The following is a 27,485-nucleotide window of genomic DNA, read 5'->3' as shown; positions in this document are numbered from 1 at the left end:
TTCCATGTTTTATGGGGACTTTTCATAGACATAATGATTTTAATATCATACAAACTGTATATCACACCCTAAACCTACTTCTAAACATACCCATCACAGAAAACTTTCGGCATTTTTACATTTTCAAAAAAAAAATTAGTATGATTTATAAGTTGTTTTCCTCACAGGGGTCAAAAAATGTCCCCACAAGATAAAACGTTTCTGGTATTACTATCCTTGAGGTGAAATGTTGTCCTGATAACTGTGTGTTAGAAGCAGGAATGGGCAAGCGTAAGGATTTGAGAAAGTTTGACAGTGGGCCAAATTGTGATGGCTATAGACGACTGGGTCAGAGCATCTCCAAAACTGCAGCTCTTATGGGGTGTCCCCGGTCTGCAGTGGTCAGTATCTATCAAAAGTGGTCCAAGGAAGGAACAGTGGTGAACCGGCGACAGGGTCATGGGCGGCCAAGGCTAAAATAAAATAAAACCCTGCCCTCTATTCAATATTCCGTTTCAAATGTGTCACAACATTGAAGTAAAGTAGGTTGCTACTTCCGGGTCATAGGGACAAAAAAAAAGTTAAAAAGAAGTTAAAAAAAAAGGGTTGGATGTGTATATAAAATGTGTATAATCTTTTTTCTTTTTTTTTTACCAAGTCATGGACTACTTTTGTATTCATAAGGGAGTTACCAATTATGAAGCTCCAAAGCATGTTCCCTAAAGATAAAACCCCATGAAAGTCTGTTTGGAGTCTATGTGCCAGCGTTTGGCTGATATTTTTGCTGTGTTTGGCTCATCTGCAGCTCTGCTCACATGCCGACCTGATGAGTTCCAGTGCGGAGACGGATCCTGCATCCACGGCATCAAACAGTGCAACAAAATACACGACTGCCTCGACAAAAGTGATGAGGCTGGCTGTGTCAATGGTACGTTTTGGTGTGTGTGTGTCCTTTCCACAGATCTTTTGTGCTGCTTATTCGGCAGGGTGAAATATATCCCAGAGATCAAATTGGTTCCGCCCCTTTAATACGACACCCTTCAAAGTTTAATGAGTGCAGACCTGTCTGCCCATAGCAGAAGCGTGTCCTACTCAAAGAGGGTTATGTCTAAGCGGTAATAAGCTTTCATGTGTGGAAATAAATTGGCCAGTCCTTTTGAAAATGGCTTTTATTCGGAAGACGTGTAGAGACTTCACCTAAATGATCCACGTCTGTTAAAGTGCCAGTCGGAATCCAGTCAGAGTTGTTATGCTAATGTGAGAGGAAACAAAACTAAATTGAAATCAACAACAAATTAGCTGCCATCTGTTCTGTAAGTGTCTTTTTTCCCCGTCATGCTTTAGCCACAAAGTGTGAAGGACCTCTGAAGTTCCTCTGCAGAAATGGAGAATGCATTGACGGCAGCAAGGTGTGTGACAACGTGAAGGACTGCAAGGATCGGTCGGACGAACCCAAGAAGGAGTGCAGTAAGAAACCTGTTTGTTGACATACAGAGAAATGATCTGTAAAATGAATTTGGATTGTTTAGTTCAGATAATTTGGTCTTGGAAGAATTTGATTACAAATATTTCAGTTCATGCTGAACTTCGGACTTTTGATTTTACATCTGAGACACTTCTGCAGTCATTCTTGAGGTCTGTGTATCAAGTGTTAAGGGGTATGTACAACCTTCTAAAATTATTTCCCAGATTTCAGATATGTTTTGTCAGCACCTTCAGAAACAATGGTAGCATAGTTAGTTCATTTCACATATTAATTGTTCTATAAAACTAAATACACAGATGAGCCAAAACATTAAAACCAGTCACAGGTGAAGAAAATATTGTTGATCATCTAACAAGGTCAGATATTAAGGTCTGGGTAGATTCGCTGGTAAGCAAACGATCAGTTCTCATAATCAACATGTTGGATGCAGGAGAAATGGGCAGTAATAGAGATATGAGCGACTTTGACAAGAACCAAATTGTTACGGCAAGGCTTGTGGGTCGCTCCCGGTCAGCAGTGGTGAGAAATTACCAACAGTGGTCCGAGGAGGGACAAACCACAAACCGGTGTCAAGGTGTTTGGCACCCTGACATTTGGAGCAATAGAAGGTCTACTGTTGCCAAGTCACACAAAATGTTAATGATGTTTATAGGAGAAATGTTACAACACAGTGCACCGCAGTTTGCTGCAGAGTGCCTATGCCTGTCCACGATCGAAACAACCTACAATGGGTACGGGAGCGTTGGAAATGGATTTTGGAGCACTAGAAGAAGGTCACCTGGTCTAATGAGTCCCGTTTTATTTTACATCACGTGGATGTGTTTGGTGCACCATTTACCTGGGGAAGTGATGGCCCCAGGATGTACCCACCAGCGTGCAGGGAGTCTGATGCTCTGGGCAATGCTCTGCTGGGAATCCCTGGGTCCGGCCATTCATGTGCAGACCAGGTAAACCCCTTCATGACAATGGTGTTCCCTGGTGGAAGTGACCGCTTTTAGCAGGATAATGAACCCTGACACACTGAACACATTGTTCAGGAATGGTTTGAGGAACATGCTTGAAGTTGAAGGTGTTGCCCTGGCCTCAAAAATCTCAGTTGAGCATCTGTGAAATGTGCTTGACGATCCATGGCAGCTCCACCTCGCAAACTACATGACTTGAAGGATCTGCTGCTAACGTCTTGGTGTCAGATACCACAGGACACCTTCAGGGATCTTGAAGATTCAATGCCTCAGCGGGTCAGTTCTGTTTTGGCAGTACGCGGAGAACTAACAGCATATTTGTCAGATGGTCATATTGTTTTGGCTCATTACTGTATATGGCAAATAACAGTTTATTGATCAGTTTATTGTGTTACCAAGTGAAAATTTGTTAAACAAGAAAGCTGTAGTTTCCTTAAATTGGCTGAATACGGCATTTAGTTAACAAATTCGACCTGAAAAAAAAGGTTACGTAGCACAATTTTTAAGACAAAAGTTTGTCAGAACCTTAAAATGTGAATGCATCAGGATGCATTGGATTTTTAAGTTTTCTCAAAAATTCTTTTCTCAACAATTACAATTTTACAGGCATTGACTGAAAACTTTCTTTCTAACTGAACTTCTGTCTTAACCACCAGTTGAAATATTAAGAGATCTTTTGCAAACTTTTCTTTTATTGCTCATACTTATCATAGGGATATCATATTAATCGCAGGGATGATACGTCAAAAATCATTCTGTTTAGTGAGGTGAAATAAACAGATCATTCTGTTTATTTGCAACTTCACAGCTACATGGCTTAAAAGGCCAAACTCAAATGGTTACCCAGGATGCTGCTGGAGCACTGCTGAAAGTGCATCGTAATTTATACAGCTATTCAAAGAGGGAAGAGAAAACAAGATTTTTTAAATTCATTTTCACTCTCATATATCCCAGCACTATCTGGGGCAGAGCTGATGGATCACCATCTTCCTCTGAATAGAAGAAAAGCTTCCCATAGTCTCAGAGAATCCATTAGCATCAAAGAGGAATGAAGGCCTGTTGTGGCTGTTCTAGAGACCTGTTTGTGTGTGTGCCTCTCCTCACCAAACCTGCACCCTTATTCTCCTCCCATAAATGCCACATTCACCCACATGCCACAATAATCGCAGTCTCCAAAGAAAGAGCACATAACTCTGTCTTAATGCCCTCTGTCTTCCCCTTCCAGAATCGAGAAGCCTCTGCTGCTCATTTGGCATATGGCTGGCTCCGAGCGACATAGCCTTGCCCTAAATTGTTCACTTCCACGTATATTGTCAGGATGCCAGCAACTACTAATAAATGCAGAAAGCTAGCGAGAACACCTGGTCCACAAATGCTACCCCGTGAAAGTGTGCCGAAGAAAGCAAAAGCACATTGTTGTTAGTTTCTGGCCTGCATTGAATTTTTGTCCACTGAGTACTCAATATGTTCATTCAAGCTCTCAGACACAATATGTTCCTGGGATTTAACTGCAAACAATGCAACACTAACTTCCACAGACTGAGTCATAAGATGTTCAGTGCCTGAAAGTTTCAATGCCGTCTCAGTGCTCTCTCTGTAATGTAATTTACACTCATGTGTGTTTTTAAAACGGACCCTTGAGAATGTAGATGAGGCCTGAAGCTGGTAATTGTGCTGGATGAATTCACTTTTTATACAGCCACTCTCACTCACACATAGCTTGCTGGATGAAAGAAAGAACGTATGACTTATAATATGTGCGCTTTTAGATCATATTTCTAGAACCTGCATTCCTGGTTTTCCAATAGCCCAATGAAGCCCCAACGGTATTAAACAAGCGGAGTAAATTAAAAAAATTTTTGTTGTATTTAACCCTAACCCTTTTATTATATTACTACACCAACTTAGCACTAGTTATTATTGCTAACTCATTTTATTACTAACTCATTACTAACTTTTTGTAATGCCTCTTAAAAAACAAAACAAAGTTGTTATTATAACATGATATATTAACATTTCACTGAGTGAAATTTGTTTTCAAATGGCTTGCAATTTACCAATATATTAAATGACATCATGTGGTGACTCATTTCGTGTACTTATAAGTGTGTTAAGAACTATTCATGAAAAGTGTACTCTTTTTAAGTACACTTAAGTAGCCTTTTATTGAATTAATATTGTGTTATCTACAAGTACTTTTAATAATGGAAGTACACTATAATTACACATTCAGTACAATTAAGGACACTTTTTCACAAGTAATAGATTATTTTTCTAATATATGTGGGAAATCTGTTTTTGCTTTTTATTGTGCATTAAATTGATATTTGTGTTGTCCAAAACATCTCTTTACCTAGGATGTTTACAAACTTTTGGAAGGCACTGTACCTTTCAAGATCTACATTTTAAACCATCCCTTCTCTGTTTCATAGGTCTGAATGAATGTTTGCTTAACAACGGAGGCTGCTCACACATCTGTATGGATCGTCCCATTGGATACGAGTGCCAGTGTCCTGCTGGCTATAAGCTCCTGGACAAGAGGACATGTGGAGGTCAGGCCTGACTCATTGATGAGTTGACTTTGACAGTAAAAGTAAAGCTGATACAATGGACTGCTTGCACTAATAATTTTTGAATATTACAACTCGCTTGTGTCAGGTTATGTATATTTCAGTGCTGTAGTCACTTTGACGCCACATAAAATGAGTGTCCACAAGGTGATTTAAAAATCTGTTTTCAGAGACAGGAGAAGAGATATTCTGATGATTACTATGTACAGAATTTTCCCAACACAAACAAAGCTGATCTGAGAAGGCATTTGCTGGTAAACATACAAAATTATTTCACCACAGAGTCAGTGTCAGTGCTCTAAACTAGTCACTGCAGTGTGTGGGAGACTTGATGAATATCAGAACAAACATTTATTTATTTTGGATAAAATGACTATTCACTATTCTGTGTCATAACAGACTTACTGTTCCTTTGTACCATAAAATGTGGCCATGATATTCTCCTGTCTTGAGTGAGTTATCATGTCTGCAGTCCTGTGTGTCTGTTTACTCCACAGATATTGATGAGTGTGAGAACCCTGATGCCTGCAGTCAGATCTGCATCAACCTGAAAGGGGATTTCAAGTGTGAATGCCATCCAGGTTATGAGATGGACCCCGTAAGCAAGACCTGTAAAGCTGAGGGTAAGATATATTGTATAAAAACTAGGGGTGTAACGGTACACAGAAGTCACGGTTCGATACGAGTCCGTTATAATAGGAAAAAGCAACAAATCACCAATGCTAGTTGTCTGGCTATCACCAGACCAAGCTCAATTTAAGATTGAACATTGGTCTTGGGAGTCTGCTCTGTATTTTCTACTGCACAAGAGGCGTGATAAACGAGCATAAATTAAATGACTCTATATGCAATTGGATAGTCCTTCAGCCAATCAGACCACAAGAGGTACAATGAACAGTGATCAACGGGCAACAACCCATCGCTTCTCTGTCCGTCATCGTGTTAAACCCGCCAATAGCGCACCAAGTGGATAAGCCAGTCTGTGATTGGTTCCCACAAAAGTGTAACAGAAGCAGTAGAAAATATAGCTGCAAGCAGCCATTATCGGGGCCAAGCGCAAAAAAGAAGACAAGACATGCCAAAATGGCTGGCAATGTCAGATCAACTGCAGCAATGAGCAATAAAAGACCTATTAAGGTGATTTTAGGCAAAATAGCTGTAAAATAAAAAATACAGTCAATAATAATGATTTAATGATTTATCACTTTCAACCAATAGGTGGCACGGTTACGAACTTGATGTGGTGTGGTCAGAATAAGGGAACAATGACACATGCAAAGATTGGTGTCAATATATCAAAGCAGGGTGTCAATATAGTGTCAATATGTCATTGCAGAGATATAGCCACAAGTGGCCATTTAATTATAAGTATGGACCACATGGCGGTGCTGTTTTGAAACCTTTTAAGTACCTTAAAGGCATGGTTCTGATGGCACATACCAAGTTTCATAATGATACAACAATTCATTTGTAAAGCATAGCATTTTATATCATAATGCTGCATTGTAGTCAATGGGAATGTCATGTTTTGTTCTATTATAGCGCCACCAAGTGGCACAATCCTACCATTTTTTTATGTGTCCTCGGAGTGAGCCCATACATGTCTGTGTCAATTTTGGTGAAAATATCTCTTTTAGTTTTGGAGTTATAGACATTTATATGAAAAAACACATGAAAAATGACTGACACCTGACTTTGATTGGATTTTACACCCCCTTACTATCAATATTTTGACATTTGGGTATTAGCGTATTGCTATCGACCTATGTTTTCGAACTTCTGACGCTGGTTTCGTCTCGATCGGACTAGCGGTTTCGAAGATATCAGCTAATGTTTTTAAAGCGCTAAATTACAACGCTGCACAAACCATACGCCGAAACCTAGCAAGTCTGGTATCGTTGGACTCGGCGAGGATTCAGGAGACAAAAAAAGTTACTGCCATGAAAATAAGTCAACCCCACCCAAAGTTATAAGCATTTTAAAAACAAAATTATACACTAGGTGGCGCAGTTTCGAAACTTGTCAGGCTACTTCAGGGCATCGTGCTGATAACCAATACCGAGTTTCGTAACAATCAGTTCATGCGGTCATAAAATACGGCATTTTAGTACATAATTCAAAATGGCCGACAGTCAAAATGGCCGATATGGTAAAATTGGATATCAGATGACTCGGCATGCCGTCCTGAATCTAACGAGACCACTTTTATGATTTTTGGACAAACGGAAAAAAAGCAAAAACAGCCATTTTTTGTATCTCCGGACCAGTAGGTGGCGCTGCGCCGAAACACTGCATGTTGCCTCATGTCATGCTTGTCATGACATGTACCAAGTTTGGTTTGAACACAATAAAGCGCTGCGGAGATATTGCCTTAAGTGTGTTTTTGCAACCGCTACGTAAAATTTGTTTGCACGTTTATCGAAAACGATTTGACGAATCAACTTGATTTGCAAGATTTTTTGTCAGCATAGTCTGAAGATGATCTGGTTCAATTTTCGTGCAAATTGGATGAACCGTCTAGGACGAGTTCGCAAAAATAGGTTTTTCGGAAAATTCAAAATGGCTGGAAAATTTTTATGACGGAAAATGACGTCATAGGGTGCAATCGATTTGTCTTGAGCCAAGGAATCAGAGGAAAAAAGAATTTTGTTTCTAGCCCTTATGGTTCAAACGTTATTAGCATAAACATGAGTCAAATTTTGGACTGATGGTGGCGCTAGAGGGATTGAGTTAGAGACTCCAAATTTGCTAGGGTGACTTTTCAGACTGTCCTCTATTGGTGTGCCAAATCACAACTTTTTATCATACGGTTCTATGGGCTGCCATAGACTTTGTTGCGGAAGAAGAAGAAGAATAAGAAGAAGATGAATAATAATAATAAGAACGGGAACGATTTCAATAGGTGCCTTCGCACCTTCGGTGCTTGGCCCCTAATTAAGAGTTGCAGGGTGAAATCAAATCGCCAGCAGATCAAGCTGGGTTTCTTTTAATTTATTTTGTTATGCGTTAGCATGAGTATATGGTTGTATTTGTCACTCTATTTGATAGATTGACCAATGCTGCGAGGTAAAATGCAACAGCTGTTTTCAAACGTATCAGTTTGATTAACGTGTTGTAGTGCATAGCCTACGCTGTTATTTTCTTTGCGTGTGAGAGTTCATTAACATGCGGTAACAATGGCGGATGCACAAAGTTCAATATTGTGCTTTTTCAAGAAATCACAGAAAGATGAGCAAGAGGGAGAAAAAGTGTCATCTACATCTAAGCCTACTTCACCTTTCCATGAGGAGACAGCGAGTGAAGTGGCACCTAAGGCTTCCTGTGTCCATGACACGCATATTTCCTCACCTGACTGTAGTGGTGAGACATCCACGACACAAATCGGCATAATGCCAAATTATTCTGTTTCATTATAACAGCGGAGCTGTTTGTGGAGCGTGTCACAAAAACTCACGAATCTCTGCGTATAGGCGTATAAGCTCCTGCATGGTACCGGAACTTTTGTTTTGGGTTGGTACATAGTTTGTCTCTACTTCTTCTGCTCTTTTTCCTGTTGTGGCATTTAGCAAACAGCTTTGCATTACCGCGCACGCCCCCTTCTGGTTTGGAGTGTGGATCGCCTGCGACTGATTGTATTCATTGTCTGACTGTATGCACCAATCCGTGATGTCCGTACCGTGAGGGTTTGGGACGAATAGATGTACCGTTACACCCCTAATAAAACACATTTATTATGGTTTCTGACTTCATAGGGTTAATAAAGGCCTTATGAAGTGAATCGTTGGGTTTTTGTAAGAAAAATATCCATATTTAACACATTATAAAAGTAAAATATTTAGCTTCCGCCAGAACGCCTTCCGTATTCAACTTACGAAAAGAGCATAACTGACACGACAGATTACGTCAGACGTAATTGTTTTGAACTGCGAGAGGCGTTACACTTTCTGCGTAAGTTGACTACGGAAGGCTGTCTGGCGGATCATGGGGTAAATTTTACATTAAATCAGGGTGTAATTTTCATATTAAAGTGAACATATATAGTATTTGGAATAAATTATTATACAAATGCATGGTATATGTTGCATATCGTTTATACATATATATTTAATTTTCAAAAATTAACTTTGAATTGCCATAAATGGAGAAAGAAGCTCTTTGCAGATGGTGTTGTAAATACTGGCCCATGATAACCAGCCCAACATTTACCCTTTACACTGACCCATTTCAGCATTTAATTTGGCTGTTCTTGCTTCTGGTCATCTTACATTAGATCACAATTAAGGATATCCGTTCTTTAAATCATTCTTTAATATTTGCCAGCACATTTCATTCAGATACAGCAGATCCAATTAGATCCTATCACATGACTCACTGCTACTTCCTCTGCCCTCTATGGCTCATCAGCCTTCAAGTAGAAGGCGTGCAAAATAGCCCAAGGACACAGTCCCCAGGGCACTCAGACATTAAGTGTGTGTGTTGAAGAGATCTAGCAGAAGAAATGTAATGCTTAACAATTTTGAAGAAGGATAAAGATAAGTGAATCCCACAGAGGGCTATTGCGTCTCTCTGTGACTGGAGGTATTGTGATCTTTATATATGCACTCAATCTACAGTATATATATAAATGTTCATTTAACTTAGTTCTACAGGAATATTCTAGGTTGCATGCAGGTTAAATTATATCAAGCCTAACATTATGACCACGAAGTTGGGAGCATGAAATTGTCCATAATGTCTTGGTATGCTGAAGCATTAATATTTCCCTTCACTGGAACTAAGGGGCCAAGCCCAACCCCTGAAAAACAACCCCACACCATAATCCACCCTCCACCAAACTTTACACTTAGCATAATTCAGTCAGGCAAGTACCGTTCTCCTGGCAACCGCCAAACCCAGACTCGTTCAATGGATTGCCAGACAGAGAAGCGCGATTCGTCACTCCAGAAAAAACGTCTCCACTGATCTAGAGTCCAGTGGCGGTGTGCTTTACACCACTGCATCCGACGCTTTGCAGGAGAACGGTACTTGTCTGTCTGCATTGTGCCAAGTGTGAAGTTCGGTGGGGGGGGGGGGGGGGGGGGTTTGGGGGGGTTTATGGTGTGTTTTTCAGAGGTTGGGCATGGCCCCTTAGTTCCGAGAAAGGTTTTCAGGAATGTCATGCTCCCAACTTTGTATGAACAGTTTGGGGATGGCCCCTTCCTGTTCCAACATAACTGCACACCAGTGCACAAAGCAAGGTCCATAAAGACATCGATGAGCGAGTTTGGTGTTATTAAGAGCGAAGAGTGTTATTAATAAATAATTAATATTATATATTATAATTAGAGCGAAGACTGCGAGCCAAGCCTTCTCGTCCAATACCAGTGCCTGACCTCACAAATGCGCTTCTAGAAGAATGGTCAGACCATTCCCATAAACACACTCCTAAACCTTGTGGAAAGCCTTTCCAGAAGAGTTGAAGCTGTTATATACAAAGGGTGGACCAACTCCATATTAAACCCTACGGATGAAGAATGGGATGTCATTAAAGTTCATGTGCATGTAAAGGCAGGCGTCCCAAAACTTTTGGCAATATAGTCTATACACTCACCTAAAGAATTATTAGGAACACCTGTTAAATTTCTCATTAATGCAATTATCTAATCAACCAATCACATGGAGGTTGCTTCAATGCATTTAGGGGTGTGGTCCTGGTCAAGACAATCTCCTGAACTCCAAACTGAATGTCAGAATAGGAAAGAAAGGTGATTTAAGCAATTTTGAGCGTGGCTTGGTTGTTGGTGCCAGACGGGCCGGTCTGAGTATTTCACAATCTGCTCAGTTACTGGGATTTTCACGCACAACCATTTCTTGGGTTTACAAAGAATGGTCATCCCGTATGCGGCAGTCCTGTGGGCGAAAATGCCTTGTTGATGCTAGAGGTCAGAGGAGAATGGGCCGACTGATTCAAGCTGATAGAAGAGCAACTTTGACTGAAATAACCACTCGTTACAACCGAGGTATGCAGCAAAGCATTTGTGAAGCCACAACACACACAACCTTGAGGCTAATGGGCTACAACAGCAGAAGACCCCACCGGGTACCACTCATCTCCACTACAAATAGGAAAAAGAGGCTACAATTTGCACGAGCTCACCAAAATTGGACAGTTGAAGACTGGAAAAATGTGCCTGGTCTGATGAGTCTCGATTTTTTTTGAGACATTCAGATGGTAGTCAGAATTTGGCGTAAACAGAATGAGAACATGGATCCATCATGCCTTGTTACCACTGTGCAGGCTGGTGGTGGTGGTGTAATGGTGTGGGGGATGTTTTCTTGGCACACTTTAGGCCCCTTAGTGCCAATTGGGCATCGTTTAAATGCCACGGCCTACCTGAGCATTGTTTCTGACCATGTCCATCCCTTTATGACCACCATGTACCCATCCTCTGATGGCTACTTCCAGCAGGATAATGCACCATGTCACAAAGCTCGAATCATTTCTAATTGGTTTCTTGAACATGACAATGAGTACACTGTACTAAAATTGCCCCTCACAGTCACCAGATCTAAACCCAATAGAGCATTTTTGGGATGTGGTGGAACGGGAGCTTCGTGTCCTGGATGTGCATCCCACAAATCTCCATCAACTGCAAGATGCTATCCTATCAATATGGGCCAACATTTCTAAAGAATGCTTTCAGCACCTTGTTGAATCAATGCCACGTAGAATTAAGGCAGTTCTGAAGGCGAAAGGGGGTCAAACACAGTATTAGTATGGTGTTCCTAATAATCCTTTGGGTGAGTGTATATACATATTTTGTAATACATTATTTTATTTAAATAATTATTTATTCAGATAAATAAAAGTGTGGTAGTCAGCAACCTCAGAATTTCATATTTTTTTTATAATTTGCAACTTTCGGAAGAATAAATGTCTCTGTTTCAAAAGTAAGTCATCTGCTAACTCTCTGTGATCATCTGCCTTTGTGCTTGGTTTAGGAAAAAGCCCTTACCTGATGTTCACGAACAGGCACGAGATCAGGCGTATTGACCTGGTGAAGAGGGACTACACGCAGGTGGTTCCTACTCAGAAGAATGCAGTGGCCATTGATATAGACGTCGCCGCCAACCGCATGTTCTGGTGTGATCGTTTTCAACACAAAATATACAGGTGACCTCATTTTGACCTTTTAGTTATGCTGTAAATATGGAAACTGTTTAGCTGAGCACTTAAAAGGGAGCCATGGCCAGGCTTCATTTAACAGTAAATTGCTGCTTCAAAAGCTTGTGATGTGTTAATTATTTTAAACTCAGGCGATACAGCTCTATTTATTTACATATCTCTCCCTCACACTTACTCTCTACAGCACGTCAGTGAAATCATTAAAATGTGATGCAGAGAGGCAGAAAAACAGCACTTAAGAAACACTTTAACTGCCATATTACAGCAACAAATATTATGGGGGTGTTCCATTCAGAAGCCTGTGTTCCCTGGGAATATGTATATATATACACACAACGGGCCTCATTCATGAAACACGAGCAGAACGAATTTGTGTGTAAATCGTTCGTAAAGCCATTCTGACGTAAATTCTCGGACTCACAAAAATTCGTATTTTCAAAATGTTAGTTGGTACGAAAGAAATTTACTCCTGCTCCCTACCACGTGTAAATGGTGCGTAAAACATTTGAACGTTCTGTGTTCTAATTTAGGCAAACTGATGACATTGCATTTTGATGCACTGTGTACCATAATAATATTTCACGAGTTTGCCCTGTGAAACATGAATATTCTGTATCAACCAAAGTATCAAAGTTGCAAAGCGCTTTCAAGCGCTACCACCTGGCCATTTTCAGAAGAGCACCAGACATTTTTTAGCTGGCTAAAAATGCTTTGGTGGACTGGATACGCGATAGTTGAATATTGATTGCTAGACATATGGCCAATTGGTCTCAAACGAAAAGGAAGTCCATAAGATTCCACAGCATTCCTGGACACGTAATTTGCGTAGTTGTAACTTTAATGCTAATTATGAATGAGCCTACACTTGCGCCCTATTTACGAATGTTTGTAATTAATTAATATACACATGTTTAACTACCGAATCAGTGGTATACGAAGCGTTTGTGAATCCGGAGGAGATTTTCATAAAGGTCCATTTTACGTGCAAATTACTCCAAATTTGCTCATATATTTACTCATATATTGTCTAATAGATTTAAGTTTCATGAATGCTCTATGTTCAAAAGTCTGGGATTAGTTTTTATGCTCACCAAGGTCTGCATTTATTTGATTATTGTGAAATATTATTACAATTTAAACGGTCTATTTTAATATGAAAATGCAATTTATTCCTGCGACTGTGATTCAAAGCTGATTTTTCAGCATCATTACTCCAGTCTTCAGTGTCACATGATCCTTCAGAAATCATTCTAATGATGATTTGATGCTCAAGAAACATTTATATTATTAAAACAGTTGTGCTGTTCAATATTTTTGTGGAAATGAAAAGAAAGTTCAAAAGAACAGCATAGACTTTTTAAAATAATAATGACATATTACATATTATTATTTTTATTTGCCACAGAGTATATGATATTAAAAGTGTGTGTGATTTTCACTTTATCAGGAAAACTTGTAGTACAGTAGAAACTGTTTTCAGTGTAATCACAACAGCAATGACAATGTTGTTTATAAAGACAACAAAATACAAATGGGCTAAAAAGTTTATTAAATAGTTGACAATAGTAAGATAATAGCGCCATTTTTATTTTATTTTATTTTATCAATCCACTGAGAGGTTCTGATGCAGCACAAAGAATCTTGGGAGGGAAGTGTCCATCATTTGATCCCTTTGAAAAGGTTTTGGCGACGGAAAAGTTATTTTGAACACTGTTTGGAATGACCCTGCAACATGACTGCCGTTGCCATGCTTGTTCTCCCTTCAAAGTGCCCTGCGTAGGCATCATGTCAAATGTAATATAGATCGGTTTTGACTCTTGCCATTTTAAGGTCTGACCCTGTTACAAATTCATTTCAAACTCTCAAAGAACCTCTTGACTCATTTTTATACGGTCCATCTCTTTCCTCCTGAATGCACATTCCATGTGATCTCGCTAATTGGGGACATTCACTTTCCTAATAATAGACACCTCTGCGGCTGCCCAAAATTATATGGTCTCTTATTAAATGGCAGTACTCTGCCCCTGCCCTCTCTATCTGTCTGTCGTCTGTCTCTTTTGGACTTATAACTGAGGATAAAGTGCAAAGTCATTAGCCGTAACTGCTCCGCTGTGAGCGTGAACTAGTTTGGGATGATATAGAAGCTGATAATAGAAGGCTATGAGGGTGAGTTAGGGCCCTGCAGGGGCATTACTTTATTGAGACACCTGTGACACTTTTGAAAACGTCATATAGTGTGAAGATCAGGTGATCTGTCAAGTAAAGTTTGAGTATTAGAAAGCGATTTTAGCTTTCAAAACATATTTTATTATTAATTTACTGTAAATATAAGGAGCAATGAGATTCTCAACAAGCGAAAAAAAGGATTTTATTAATGGTTATTGCTGTTTATGGCACACTGCACATTACAGTATGTACTATTTTATATACTATTTTTTGTAGATGCTAAGTATTTGCAACAGTATGCAACTTACAACAATAAACTTTTCCAACAGTAGTATGCTACATTATCTGGCTTTCCATCCACATATTTTTATGTGAATTTTGAGATTTCTCATTCTAAGAGGCTTGTCATGACACAATTTCCTGTTTTATGATTTGTCTTCAATTTGGTGACTGCATGACTTTGATATTGTTATGATACTATTATATCTTTGATACTAATAATATTATACTATTTCAAACTACTTAAAGGGATAGTTCACCCAAAATTGAAATATTACCCAATATTGTCATAATTTGCTCGCCCTCAAGTTGTTCCAAACCTGTATACATTTCCTCTCTTCTGCTGAACACAAAGGTATTTGGAAGAATGTTTTTTAACCAAGCAGATATTGCCCCCCATTGACTACTATAGTAGGGAAAAAATACTATGGGAGTCAATGGTTACACACATTCTCTTTAATGAGGCCCCCCCCCCCCTTCATGGATATATAAACATGTAGTTGACTATCACTTCATTAATAGTGGAAACAAACAAAGATTATGTTAGATTTGCTTGTAGTTTTTGTCAGCACCGACCCCAAACATAGAATAGTTTCCACTAAAACAATTTTTTTGTGAATTGGACAGGTTTTACAGATGATAAAGGTTCTTTATGGAACCATAGATGCCAATTAATAACCTTTATTTTAAGAGTGTGTGTCAGTTTCAGGGCTGTTCTCAAGAATTCTAGCTCGTATGTGAATACAAACATTTAAATTCTGCGTAACTCTTAAAATATTTGGCTGTTACATGTTTTACAAAATAAATTACAATAGATGTTTGTGGACAGAGGATTTTTCCTCATTCTGTCACGATATATATAAAACAGTCATAACTGAAGTCATGTGATTTGACTAGTAGACCCAGTGTCTAGTAGCAGAACCTCTAATTGTCTGCACGTCTCTGCAGTGCTTATATCCACGAGGCGAGCGACCCGTCTCGACACGCTACTCTGATCGACTCAGATCTGCATTCCCCTGAAGGTCTGGCATTGGACTGGGTTCAGCACAACCTCTACTGGACCGACTCGGGCGACAGAACCATTTCTGTGGCTTCAGCGGATGGCAGCAGGAGACGCCTGCTGATCAACACCGATCTGAGCGAACCACGGGCCATCGCTGTGGATCCAGAAAGAGGGTGAGCAGATATCATTTCTCATCTCAACACTGCCACACAACATGACAAAACCACAAAAGGCCAGACTGCCTTTAAAGGTCACTGAAATGATAAGAGAAGCTTTCAGTCAAATGCACATGGAGGCTGTGGAGTATAACAGAGAAAATGTTATTGAATTCTACTAATCCATAGAGATAATGATAAACTGTTCCACTGAAGTAGAGTCGATTTTCTGAGCCCATATGCAGTTTATTCCATAATTCAAAAAGTGTACAAACAAAGAAATAATGTGAAAATGAACATTACTTAAACTTGAATAGATAAAGCATGGCATGGACTTGAAACTCACAACAGTGAACTACAGGATCAAACGATGACACAGCTAGATAGACACATGGCAAAATGAGGGCTATAATACACAGACTACTTATGAGCAAATGAGCAACACCTGAATGCAATGAAAAAAAATTAAATAAGTCATTTAAGACTCCTCTGCGATAACTTTTACCTCTGACAAAAAAGAATGTCAACAGTGAAGAGAAAAATCTCTTAAACATCCAGTTTAAAATAAATGTGCCAAGTTAGAAGTGTGCTCTTTGTCTTTATGTTGGTTTCATTTGGTTTTGAAAAACTTTTGTATTATTTTCAAGAAAAGTTTAAATATAATGACAAATATAATGTGTGAATGTTATGTGTAACTTTATAGTAAAAGGTAATAACATATTGTCCTTACACCTTGAACGTGAGTCTGCACATCTTAATTATTAGCTTCAAAAACTATTTTCAAAATAAAAGTATATTTTGCAAAAATATTGAATTGTTAATTTATAAATGTCATAAAGTTTTTCGGGTGTCACACTAAATGACATTCAGTGTTGTTATTGTTCAATAAAGGTATTAAATATAGCTGAAATAACATTTTATACTGATCAGGCATAACATTATGATCACTGACAGGTGAAGTGAATAACACTGATTATCTCTTCATCACGGCACATGTTAGTGGATGGGATATATTAGGCAGCAAATGCAGGAAAAATGGGCAAGCGTAAGGATTTGAGTGAGTTTGACAAGGGCCAAATTGTGATTGCTAGACGACTGGGTCAGAGCATCTCCAAAACTGCAGCTCTTGGGGTGTTCCCGATCTGCAGTGGTCAGTATCTATTAAAAGCGGTCCAAGGAAGGAACAGTGGTGAACCGCGATAGGGTCATGGACGGCCAAGGCTCATTGATGCACGTGGGGAGGGAAGGCTGGCCCATGTGTTCCGATCAAACAGACAAGCTACTGAAACTCAAATTGCTCAAGTTAATGCTAGTTCTGAGAGAAAGGTGTCAGAATGCACAGTACACCACCGACAGCGCCAACAGTGGACACGTAAGCATCAGAACTGGACCATGGAGCAATGGAAGAAGGTGGCCTGGTCTGATGAATCACGTTTTCTTTTACATCACGTGGATGGCCGGGTGTGTGTGCATCACTTACCTGGGGAACACATGGCACCAGGATGGACTATGGGAAGAAGGCAAGCCGGCGGAGGCAGTGTGATGCTTTGGACAATGTTCTGCTGGGAAACCTTGGGTCCTGCCATACATGTGGATGTTACTTTGACATGTACCACCTTCCTAAACATTGTTGCAGACCATGTACACCCTTTCATGGAAACGGCATTCCCTGGTTTCTGTGGCCGCTTTCAGCAGGATAATGTGCCCTGCAACAAAGCAAAAATGGTTCAGGAATGGCTAAAGGTATCAAGCCAAGACACTCGGGTTTATGAAAAGTATAAAAAGCCTTTGTATAAGGCTTTTTATACTTTTCATAAACCTGAATGCCTTGGTTTGATACCTTTAGTGAGTTGGATTGTCCCTACCCAAAGAGCACCAGGACATGGATTTTACACCCCTTGCAGCACTTTATGCATTTCTTGTTTTATGGTTCAGGAATGGTTTGAGGAGCACAACAACGAGTTTGAGGTGTTGACTTGGCCTCCAAATTCCCCAGATCTCAATCCAATCCAATATTTGAATAATGCTTTTCTATTCATTTTGACATCAAGACTGTACCCTGACATTTTCGACCCTCCCCAAAAATATATTAAAATCAACTTCAACTCAGAAATCATAAAAGTCACTGTATTATGAATTGTGTTTGTAATGTATTTTTGCAAATAATTTTTAACCACTGTCAATATTTTCTATTCATTTTGACATCAAGACTGTACCCTGACATTTTCGACCCTCCCCAAAAATATCAAAATCAACTTCAACTCAGAAATCATAAAAGTCACTGTATTATGAATTGCGTTTGTAATGTATTTTTGCAAATAATTTTTAACCACTGTCAATATGCAACTCAAGGAATTTTAACTGTTATCAAGCCTTGTTGGATGTATGAGGGTTAAAACTCAGTAGCAGTGATGTTTTTTTCTTTTTTTCTTTCTTCTGGTAAACACTTTGTTTTCACAGGTTCATGTATTGGTCTGACTGGGGCATCAGGGCCAAGATTGAGAAGGCTGGCATGAACGGTGTAGATCGGCAGGTGTTGGTGTCTGAGGACATTGAGTGGCCCAATGGAATCACACTCGGTAGGTATTATGGTCATTCCCTTCTGTTATTTGTGCTCTATGGAAAAAAGGAAGGTGGACATTATTGAGATGGTCTTGTGTCTAAACCATTTGAACAGTATGCACTCTTATGGATGAGTAAAGGTGATCTACAGTGTCCAGGCTCTTTGACAGTAGTGTTGTGTCTCTGAATCCAGATGTGGTTGGGAAGCGCTTGTACTGGGTGGACTCAAAACTACACCTGATCTCCAGTGTGGATTTAAATGGGGCCCATCGCAGAGTCATCCTGTTCTCCAGTGAGAGCCTCGGCCACCCTTATGCCCTCGCTGTGTTCGAGGTGAGTGAGCCTTCTAAATACATAAACTGTTTGTGTGTGTTTACATGCCTCTGATTAACACCAGCTTGTCTGTGCTGTGTGTATTTATCAGTCCATTACTGTGAACTTAGCAGCTGCCCAAGGCTGCCCAGCACATTAACAATAACTCCACCCACACTGCTGTGAAGCCCTGGTCATATCACTCACACACAGGCAGGGCCGACTGGAGCGAATGTAAATGTGCGTGTGTTTGTGGTCAGTATTATTTTTCTAAATTTAGAGAAATAGGAACAACTGAAACCACAAGTACGCAAAAAGAACTTACTCTGTATGGCTTTATAATCGTGTTAAAAAGTACCATTTCATATATTATAATTACAGTGAAGTATATTGCATTAAATGTATTATATAATCTATATATAAAATTATATAATGAAATTATTAAATAATACAATTTAATTTAATCTTAAATACATTAGATCATATACAGTTAAAGAGTAAGAAAAGCTGTGTTATAGCTTCAGCTGCAACGTTTCTCTGAATATTGCAGACATACACGTACAGCTGGCCAATGAGAGCTCTGTAATCTGGGTCTTTATAAAAGATGTTTATTGTGAGAACTGGTAAGAATGGCACACTTGGCTCTGCTCGAGGATCCGGGCGAGAGCGCGTCTGCGAACAGCGGGAAGTTTGACGAGAGTGACGAATTTTCAGCATCATTACTCCAGTCTTCAGTGTCACATGATCCTTCAGAAATCGTTCTAATATGCTGTTTTGCTGCTCAAGAAACATTTCTTATTAAAATCAATGTTGAAAACAGTTGAGCTTCTAAATATTTTTGTGGACACCATGATACATGTTTTTATACCTACAGCATTTATTTGAAATGTAAATATGTCACTTTTTATCTATTTAATGCATCCTTGCTGAATAAAAGTATTAATTATTTTTTTTAAAAATGACATCAAAGTGATCTCAAAATGGATAAATACCAGCAATTAATTGCCCTGGCGGCGATATATCATCTATCACTAAAACAAAGATAGAAGTGGCATGTGTTGGTGAGTGGCTATTATGGGCTGTGGAATGCTGTGAAAATTGATTGAAGCTGTGTCTGAAGCCACTTTAAATGTAAAACTGGTTCATGCTCAGAATTATTCATGTTCGACATCCTTTTTCAATGATGTGTTGTATTTTTATGCAAGACAATTCCCTTTATTGTTTTGCTGCTTAATTCAGCGGTCTCCATGGTAACATAAGGATGAGTTTTGGGTGGGGATATGATAGGAAGAAAGAAGATTATAGTATTTTCACACAAGCACGGCTCAAGTAGTTGAGAGCACACTAATCTAAGATTGACTTCATCTCACAGCAGAGGCGGACTGAATGCTGAAGGGCTGTTATCTTATACACCTACACATCAGCCGCAGAATTAATGGTCTTGTTATGGCAGCTGTCGCTTGGACAGAGAATCCTGCTGTGGATTTCACCCCAGTAACAGAGCTTCCAAACAAAAGAATGTGTGACTTTTTAATGTGGAACTTTTTCATGGCAGCCTTATTGCTTGTGAGAGTCTAGGCACTAGGTAGTTTTACCCAGGATGCCCTTTTTGAATTGATTTTTATTGTTTCAAGCAAACTTCAATATCTGTGATAGCAACTAGCAATGTTCTGCTCTAGCAACCAACCACAACCCGCTAGCAACCACCTAGCAATGCCCTAAACCACCCAGAACACCTTAGCAATAAAATAGAAACCACCTAAGACTCCATAGCAACCACACATTACACCCTAGCAACACTCTAAACCCTCCAAGAACAGTCTACCAACCTACTAGCAGTGCTCTGTTCTAGCAACCACCCACAACACCCTAGCAACCACCTAGCAATGCCCTAAAATCACCCAGAACACATTAGCAACACCATAGAAACCACCTAAGACTCCATAGCAAACGCACAGAACACCCTAGCAACACTCTAAACCCTCCAAGAACATTCTAGCAACCAACCAACAATGCTCTGCTCTTGCAACCACCCACAGCACCCTAGCAACCACCTAGCAATGCTCTAAAACCACCCAGAACACCATAGCAACACCATAGAAACCACCTAAGACTCCATAGCAAACACACAGAACACCCTAGCAACACTCTTAACCCTCCAATAACATTCTAGCAACCAACCAACAATGCTCTGCTCTTGCAACCACCCACAACACCCTAGCAACCACCTAGCAATGCTCTAAAACCACCCAGAACACCTTAGTAACACCATAGAAACCGCCTAAGACTTCATAGCAACCACACAGAACACCCTAGCAACACTCTAAACCCTCCAAGAACATTCTAGCAAGCAACTAGCAATGATCTGCCCTAACCACCCACAACCACCTTGCAATGCCCGGAAATCCCCCAGAACACCTTAGCAACACCATAGAAACCACTCAGGAAACCCTATCAACCACTTAGAAATGCTCTAAAACCACCCAGAACCCCCTAGCAACCAGCTAGCAAATTTCCTTTCTTTTCTTGGGGACGTGTGAAAGTCTTGTGTTGACTCTTGTGTCTCAGGATCGGGTGTACTGGACGGACCGTGATAAGGAGGCCGTTTACAGCGCAAACAGACTCACTGGGCAGGATGTGACCAGCCTTGCCGAGCACCTCAATGACCCTCATGATATTGTGGTTTTCCACGAGCTGAGCCAACCTGGCGGTGTGTAGACTTCAGTTCAGCTTTATTTATTAATTTGTCATCCTTTTTGACATTTTTACTAATGGCGTACTAAATGAAGTTTTTAATATACCTTATGAAATCCACCCACAATCAGATTTTTCCCTTTTGTAGTTTACTGTTAAGAATGAATCACATTTTAAGCCTCCACAGAAGTGATGAAGTGTGTTTGACCTATGTGGCTCAGATAATGATGGTTGTGGAATGATGTGTGTGTGTGTGTGTGTGTGTGTGCGCCCAGCTCCTGACAGCTGTAACCTGGGCGGCGTGACTAACGGAGGCTGTGACTTCCTTTGTCTGAGAGCTCCGCAGATCAGCGAACACTCACCCAAATACACCTGCGCTTGCCCTGACGGCGAGGAGCTCAGCCCTGACACACGCCAATGCGTACCCGGTGAGCTCATCACATTGTGCCTTACACCGTGTCCTGGCCAGGTGGGACACGATAACTTCCACGGGTTTTAGTTTTAGTTCTTCATGAGTTTTGTCCTAACTAACCACATCAAACAACATAATGTTTTGTTGATTGCTTCTTTTCTCACATTAAACATCAAATATCTTCTGATTGACTGTGATTTGATCACAAGCTTTTCATCTGTACTGGGGCACAAGCCTCCAATCAAAAAGGTGTCCCATATTTTGAGACTCTTTTTTTATACTGTTATGGTTAGTGGTGGCCAAAAGTGCTGTCTGGATTAAGAAAAAATAACATTTTCACCCTTTATTTAAATGTTATTAAAAATGTGTTAAAGATTTTGTTAGTATATTGTGTAGTTGTGCTTAGAGTTAATTGTTTTATTTGTGATAAAGCAATGATACATGCCAAATTGTGCCAACATCATTTTTGGCCAAGCTTTCATACGAAGAAATTATATATTATAAATATCAATAACTGATTATGTTGTAGTCAATGTATGTTTTTTCCTGTGATCTTTTTGTTTTTCTTAGCATTTTTTTATAATAAAATAAAATGCACACACAGCATGATTGCTGAAATATTATCAGGAGAAATTATTCTTGTGTTGATATACATTAATCTCCATCACCAGACAAGGATTTATTAGTAATATCGGTCGTGACTCGTGCCCCAGTAAAAAGAGTCTAGTGATGCTCCTGATTTCAATTCCCTTCTCTTTGGAAACGTGTCATTTGGTTACGACTAGGATTTTCAAAACATTTAATGACAAACATAAAGGCATCTATATTTTGTCATAAAAACCTGTTTGTATTTTCTAAGCAAAATATTAAGCGTATAAGACCTCCAGCAATGCCATAGTTACATTATTTCCAAAAGAATCACATTTATATTGTCATTGTACCAAAACAAATTAAAATATTAGGTAACATTTTATTTTACAGTGTCATTGTTACATATATTACATGTTGTTACTATAGTAATAATAGGTAGGTGGTAATGCTATAAATTATGCATAATTACATGGAAGTAACCCTAAACCAAACCTAACCCTATAGTAAGTACATGTAGTTAATTCATATTACTCAGTACTTAAATGTATAATTACAGTGTAACAGACATCCTAAAATAAAGTGTAACCAAATATTATATGGATAAAATTACTTAATCTGAGATTAACACTTGTATGTACAGTACAGACGAATTTTACGTTGCTAAAAATGTTATCATCATATTTTATTAACATCTTAAGTGTTCGTTTTAGCTGTGACAGGCCTAAAGGTTTTACAGGCCTAGCTCCCCTTTGCAGCCCCAACTTGATTTAGGACAGCATGTGCAAAGCTTTATTAACTTGACCATTTATTTTTATTTACCTATGAATAACCTCTTACCTATTATTGTACCACCAGTCCAAAACGACACTGCCGTAACATCTACTGTCCCCATCAACAACACCCTGGAGACAGGGGCTGGCTGGGCACCAGAGTCCCCTGCAGCAGTGACTTCTCAGTCCGATAGTGTGGCTGAAACCACTATCTCATCTCTCCTCACTTCAAGCCCAGAGAAACCAGCCATCTCCTCTAATACTACAGCAGAGCACAGGCCTACACAGGCATCCATCACCACACCAGGAGACCTTAGCAACCTGTCGCATCACTGTAAGTGTGTGTCTGTGTGATTTCATGCACTAGAGAAACCTTGGTCAATTGAGCCTTCGCTAAGCCATCCTAGTTATTGCTGGTAGGCCTGACGAGTTTAAAGATTGTTTCAGAGGACTGATTTCAATGAATGATATCTGTTAAAATATGCTCATTAAGTGGACGTTCGTATTATGTGGGTTGGTGTGAAATGCTTTGACTGCAAAAATGCAAATCAGCTGACAGCTTGCACAGTGAGAAAATGCCATCAACGTGATTTGGTTACTGTTGCAATATTAACATTCAAAACAGCATATGCATTCAGCATTCAACCTCAGGATATTGTTTTTAAATTTTGGAAGTATGCTTCCAGAAAATGAGTTTATTAAAAATCCGGACACTACTGATAAACATATTACGGTAACACTTTATTTTATTTTATAGCACTTATATATTACACACATATATATTTCTGTGACTTCACTCCTCCCTCCAAACTTTTTGTCTAGTTGTACGTACTGAAAAAGCAAGTTTGTCAGAGGTGCCCTAATTGGTCACTCTATTGTGGAGCGGACTTAGTGAATGAGTCAATCAGCTGCATCAGCTTGTTTAAATAAATAGGTTAAACAAATGTGACAAAAGTGTAAGTGATGCACCTCTCTTTCATTTTCCTCTAGCTGGCAATGAGTTGTTTCTCCTTGGCCGTAATCTGACAGTGGCAGTGCTTGGTGTCGTAATTCCCATAGGTATGTACGTCTTCAACCTCTCTGGCTCAGAGGGGCCGCTAGGGTCCTGCTCTGTGCTATTTTGAGCACATTTTGACACCAGTGTTGCTCACCGCTGCTCTAACTGCAAGGTGAGAGAGCTCAGGGCAGCAGACTCAGCTGTATGGAGATGCAGTTTGTGTGTGTGGTGTCTGCATGAATTTAGATTTATTCTACTTTATTGTCTTTGTGAGCCAAGAAAGAAATTCCCTTGGTAACATTATGACAAATCTGACTAACATCAAGTGCGCTGCATTGCAGAGAGATCAGATGTTATGATTTATTTGATTTATATTAGGTTAACCTATATTAGGTTGATTAATATTAAATGTTCTGAGACATTTTCTCAATTTGTTTCTCTAATGAACATGAAATGTTTGAGTTTTTGCCTATTCTTAATTCCCTATCAGCCCTAGCTCCTCTGTTTCAGTTTTTCTTCTGCTATTCACGTTCTCTTTTGCTATCATTAGTTTCACTCAAGAGCCAATGTAAAGGAAACGTTCACCCATAAATAACAATTTTCATTTTGTCTCAAACCATTATGACTGACTGACTGTGGAACACAAAATGAGATGTTTGGTAGAATGTCGATGCTGCTCTTTTCCACACATAAAGTCTTCAGGATCTGTTAGTCTTAAAAAAAGACAAAAAGCTCCATAAAAGTGATCCTTCTGTCTCATTCACTATACTTCAAATCTTCAGAAGCTATGTAGTAGTTTAGTGTGATGAACAGAGCAGCATGAACATTGTGCTAAACTCCTCCTTTTGTGTTCTACTGAAGAGTCATTCAGGTATAAGGCTGAGTAAATTAAGCTGAAGAAATGGTAGAATTGTTATTTTTGCGTGAACTATTCCTTTAATTCTACACACCATACCAATCTATCTATCTATCTATCTATCTATCTATCTATCTATCTATCTATCTATCTATCTATCTATCTATCTATCTATCTATCTATCTATCTATCTATCTATCTATCTATCTATCTATCTATCTATCTATCTATCTATCTATCTATCTATCTATCTATCTATCTATCTATCTATCTATCTATCTATCTATCTATCTATCTATCTATCTGTCATTAATCTCTCTGTCTGTCTATCTATCTATCGTCTGTCGGTCTATCTGTCTGTCTATCTATCATCTTTCGGTCTATCTCTCTATCTATCTATCTATCTATCTATCTATCTATCTATCTATCTATCTATCTATCTATCTATCTATCTATCTATCTATCTATCTATCTATCTATCTATCTATCTATCTATCTATCTGTCTATCTATCTATCGTCTGTCTGTCTGTCTGTCTGTCTGTCTGTCTGTCTGTCTGTCTGTCTGTCTGTCTGTCTGTCTGTCTGTCTGTCTGTCTGTCTGTCGTTTGTCTCTCTGTCTGTCTATCGTTCGTCTGTCTGTCTGTCTATCTGTCGATCGTTCATCTCTATCTATCTATCTATCGTTCGTCTATCTATCTATCTATCTATCTATCTATCTATCTATCTATCTATCTATCTATCTATCTATCTATCTATCTATCTATCTATCTATCTATCTATCTATCTATCTATCTATCTATCTATCTATCTATCTATCTATCTATCTATCTATCTATCTATCTATCTATCTATCTATCTATCTATCTATCTATCTATCATCTATCTATCTATCTATCTATCTATCTATCTATCTATCTATCGTTTGTCTCTCTGTCTGTCTATCTATCTATCTGTCATTCATCTCTCTGTCTGTCTGTCTATCTATCTTCTTTCGGTCTGTCTGTCTGTCTGTCTATCTATCTATCCGTCTGTCTGTCTGTCTGTCTGTTTGTCTGTCTGTTCTGTTCTGTTCTGTTTTTGTTTGTCTCTCTGGCAGTCTTGTCAGTCATTCCACCGCCAGTTAGCCGTGTGTTAACATGTCCCCTCACGCTGTATGTTAAACACATGCAGTTCCTATTGTTGCCACAGTGGTATTCGGGGTGCTGTGTACCGGCGTTTATCTCGTTTACCGCAACTGGAGGAGGAACAGCACCAAAAGCATGAACTTCGACAACCCAGTCTACCGCAAAACCACAGGAGAGACAGAAGAGGACGAGATTCATATTGGTCGGACTGACGGGCTCGCTGGCCATCACCACCCTTACCCTGGGCCCGTGGTCGGCATGACGCCGGTCGGCACGGGGACATGCCCGCCATTCATCGCTCTGCCTCTGGGGACCGGTTTACCAGATCCTTCCACACACTGGTATACAGAGCAACCCACCATCTCTAGCACTAAGTGAAAAGGAGGTGACTTTAGATATACTGTGACTGCAGGAAGCAGGACTGACATGTGGCTGCCAAGCTATGCAGAAATAGCATTTTATCAAGCTGAATCCTTCTTATCATGGCCAGGTTTTAAAGTGAGCTGCAGCATGCTGGAGTGCAAACACTGGATGCTTACTAAAGGAAAGGTTTATCATTTCAGACCCATATTCATCTGGTCCATTTTATCGTCATCTTACTGCTGTTTGGAACCACCAGGCCAAGCCTTTTCAAACCTGCATTATTTATATTTATGTTATAATCATAGAGAACAGTGACTTGCACTAAATTTACTATTGAAATATTGGAACTAGTCTATTAGACTATCAGTGTTCAGGCCTTTATCTAAAGCTGTAGAGAGAGAAACAAAAATCATCCTTATTACTAACATTGCTTTGTTTGATTTAAACTAAATCAAATCTATTAAATTATCATAAAGTACTTTTTAATAGGCAAAAAAAAAAAAGAGATGCAATTACAAAAGTAAAATTTCCAGATATAGACCTTTAATGGCTCATGGGCAAACAAGCAATTTGTGTCAAACTGCTTGGTGTCATGACTTCTAATTATAGAAATGTTTAATAATTAAAAAATATAAATAAACAGTTCAAGAAATGTTTAAAAAATGAGCTACGTTTCTAAAACCCGTTTACCTGTATCGCTTATTATACAGTTTTATTTTAACAGTCAACACAACAAAGATGAACTTAAAGTTAACATGAAATCAAAATGGACTTATTGGTTGTACCATGCGTGATTCATCTGTGCATATTATTCCAAAGAACAAATATTTGTCTTCAAAAATTTGCTCTGATTTTGGCTGATGCCCCTCCAACCACCTGTCTTATGGAGACCACTCTTCATGATCCAATCAATTCCCAATGGATAAAGTCAAGTCATGTTCTATATTCCTCACGAAATAGGTCACATTATGAAAGTAAAATGGGCTGCAAATGTTGTTTCGTGTTGACTTTAAGGTGCCCCTATTATGCTGCTCTGAT

The 27,485-nt window shown here is 39.3% G+C and overlaps 1 protein-coding gene across 1 annotated transcript in view; it reads left to right on the top strand.

Annotated features, from left to right (window-relative positions):
• LOC307128389 (low-density lipoprotein receptor-related protein 8-like) overlaps positions 1 to 26,938 on the top strand; it is a 133,866-nt gene extending 106,928 nt beyond the window's left edge. Inside the window, exons 6-18 of the mRNA XM_079820218.1 lie at positions 785 to 907; positions 1,324 to 1,446; positions 4,860 to 4,979; positions 5,495 to 5,620; positions 11,979 to 12,150; positions 15,556 to 15,783; positions 18,226 to 18,344; positions 18,521 to 18,660; positions 21,208 to 21,349; positions 21,609 to 21,761; positions 23,192 to 23,440; positions 24,097 to 24,165; positions 26,131 to 26,938. Coding sequence (XP_079676344.1) covers positions 785 to 907; positions 1,324 to 1,446; positions 4,860 to 4,979; positions 5,495 to 5,620; positions 11,979 to 12,150; positions 15,556 to 15,783; positions 18,226 to 18,344; positions 18,521 to 18,660; positions 21,208 to 21,349; positions 21,609 to 21,761; positions 23,192 to 23,440; positions 24,097 to 24,165; positions 26,131 to 26,462 — 2,096 coding nt within the window. The 3' untranslated portion in view covers positions 26,463 to 26,938. The remainder of the gene's footprint in view (positions 1 to 784; positions 908 to 1,323; positions 1,447 to 4,859; positions 4,980 to 5,494; positions 5,621 to 11,978; positions 12,151 to 15,555; positions 15,784 to 18,225; positions 18,345 to 18,520; positions 18,661 to 21,207; positions 21,350 to 21,608; positions 21,762 to 23,191; positions 23,441 to 24,096; positions 24,166 to 26,130) is intronic.
• Positions 26,939 to 27,485: the final 547 nt, after the last annotated feature.

This window comes from Gobio gobio (genome assembly GCF_949357685.1).
Source record: "Gobio gobio genome assembly, chromosome: 6".
Lineage (NCBI taxonomy): Eukaryota > Metazoa > Chordata > Actinopteri > Cypriniformes > Gobionidae > Gobio > Gobio gobio.
This window is presented reverse-complemented; position numbering and strand designations above follow the sequence as displayed.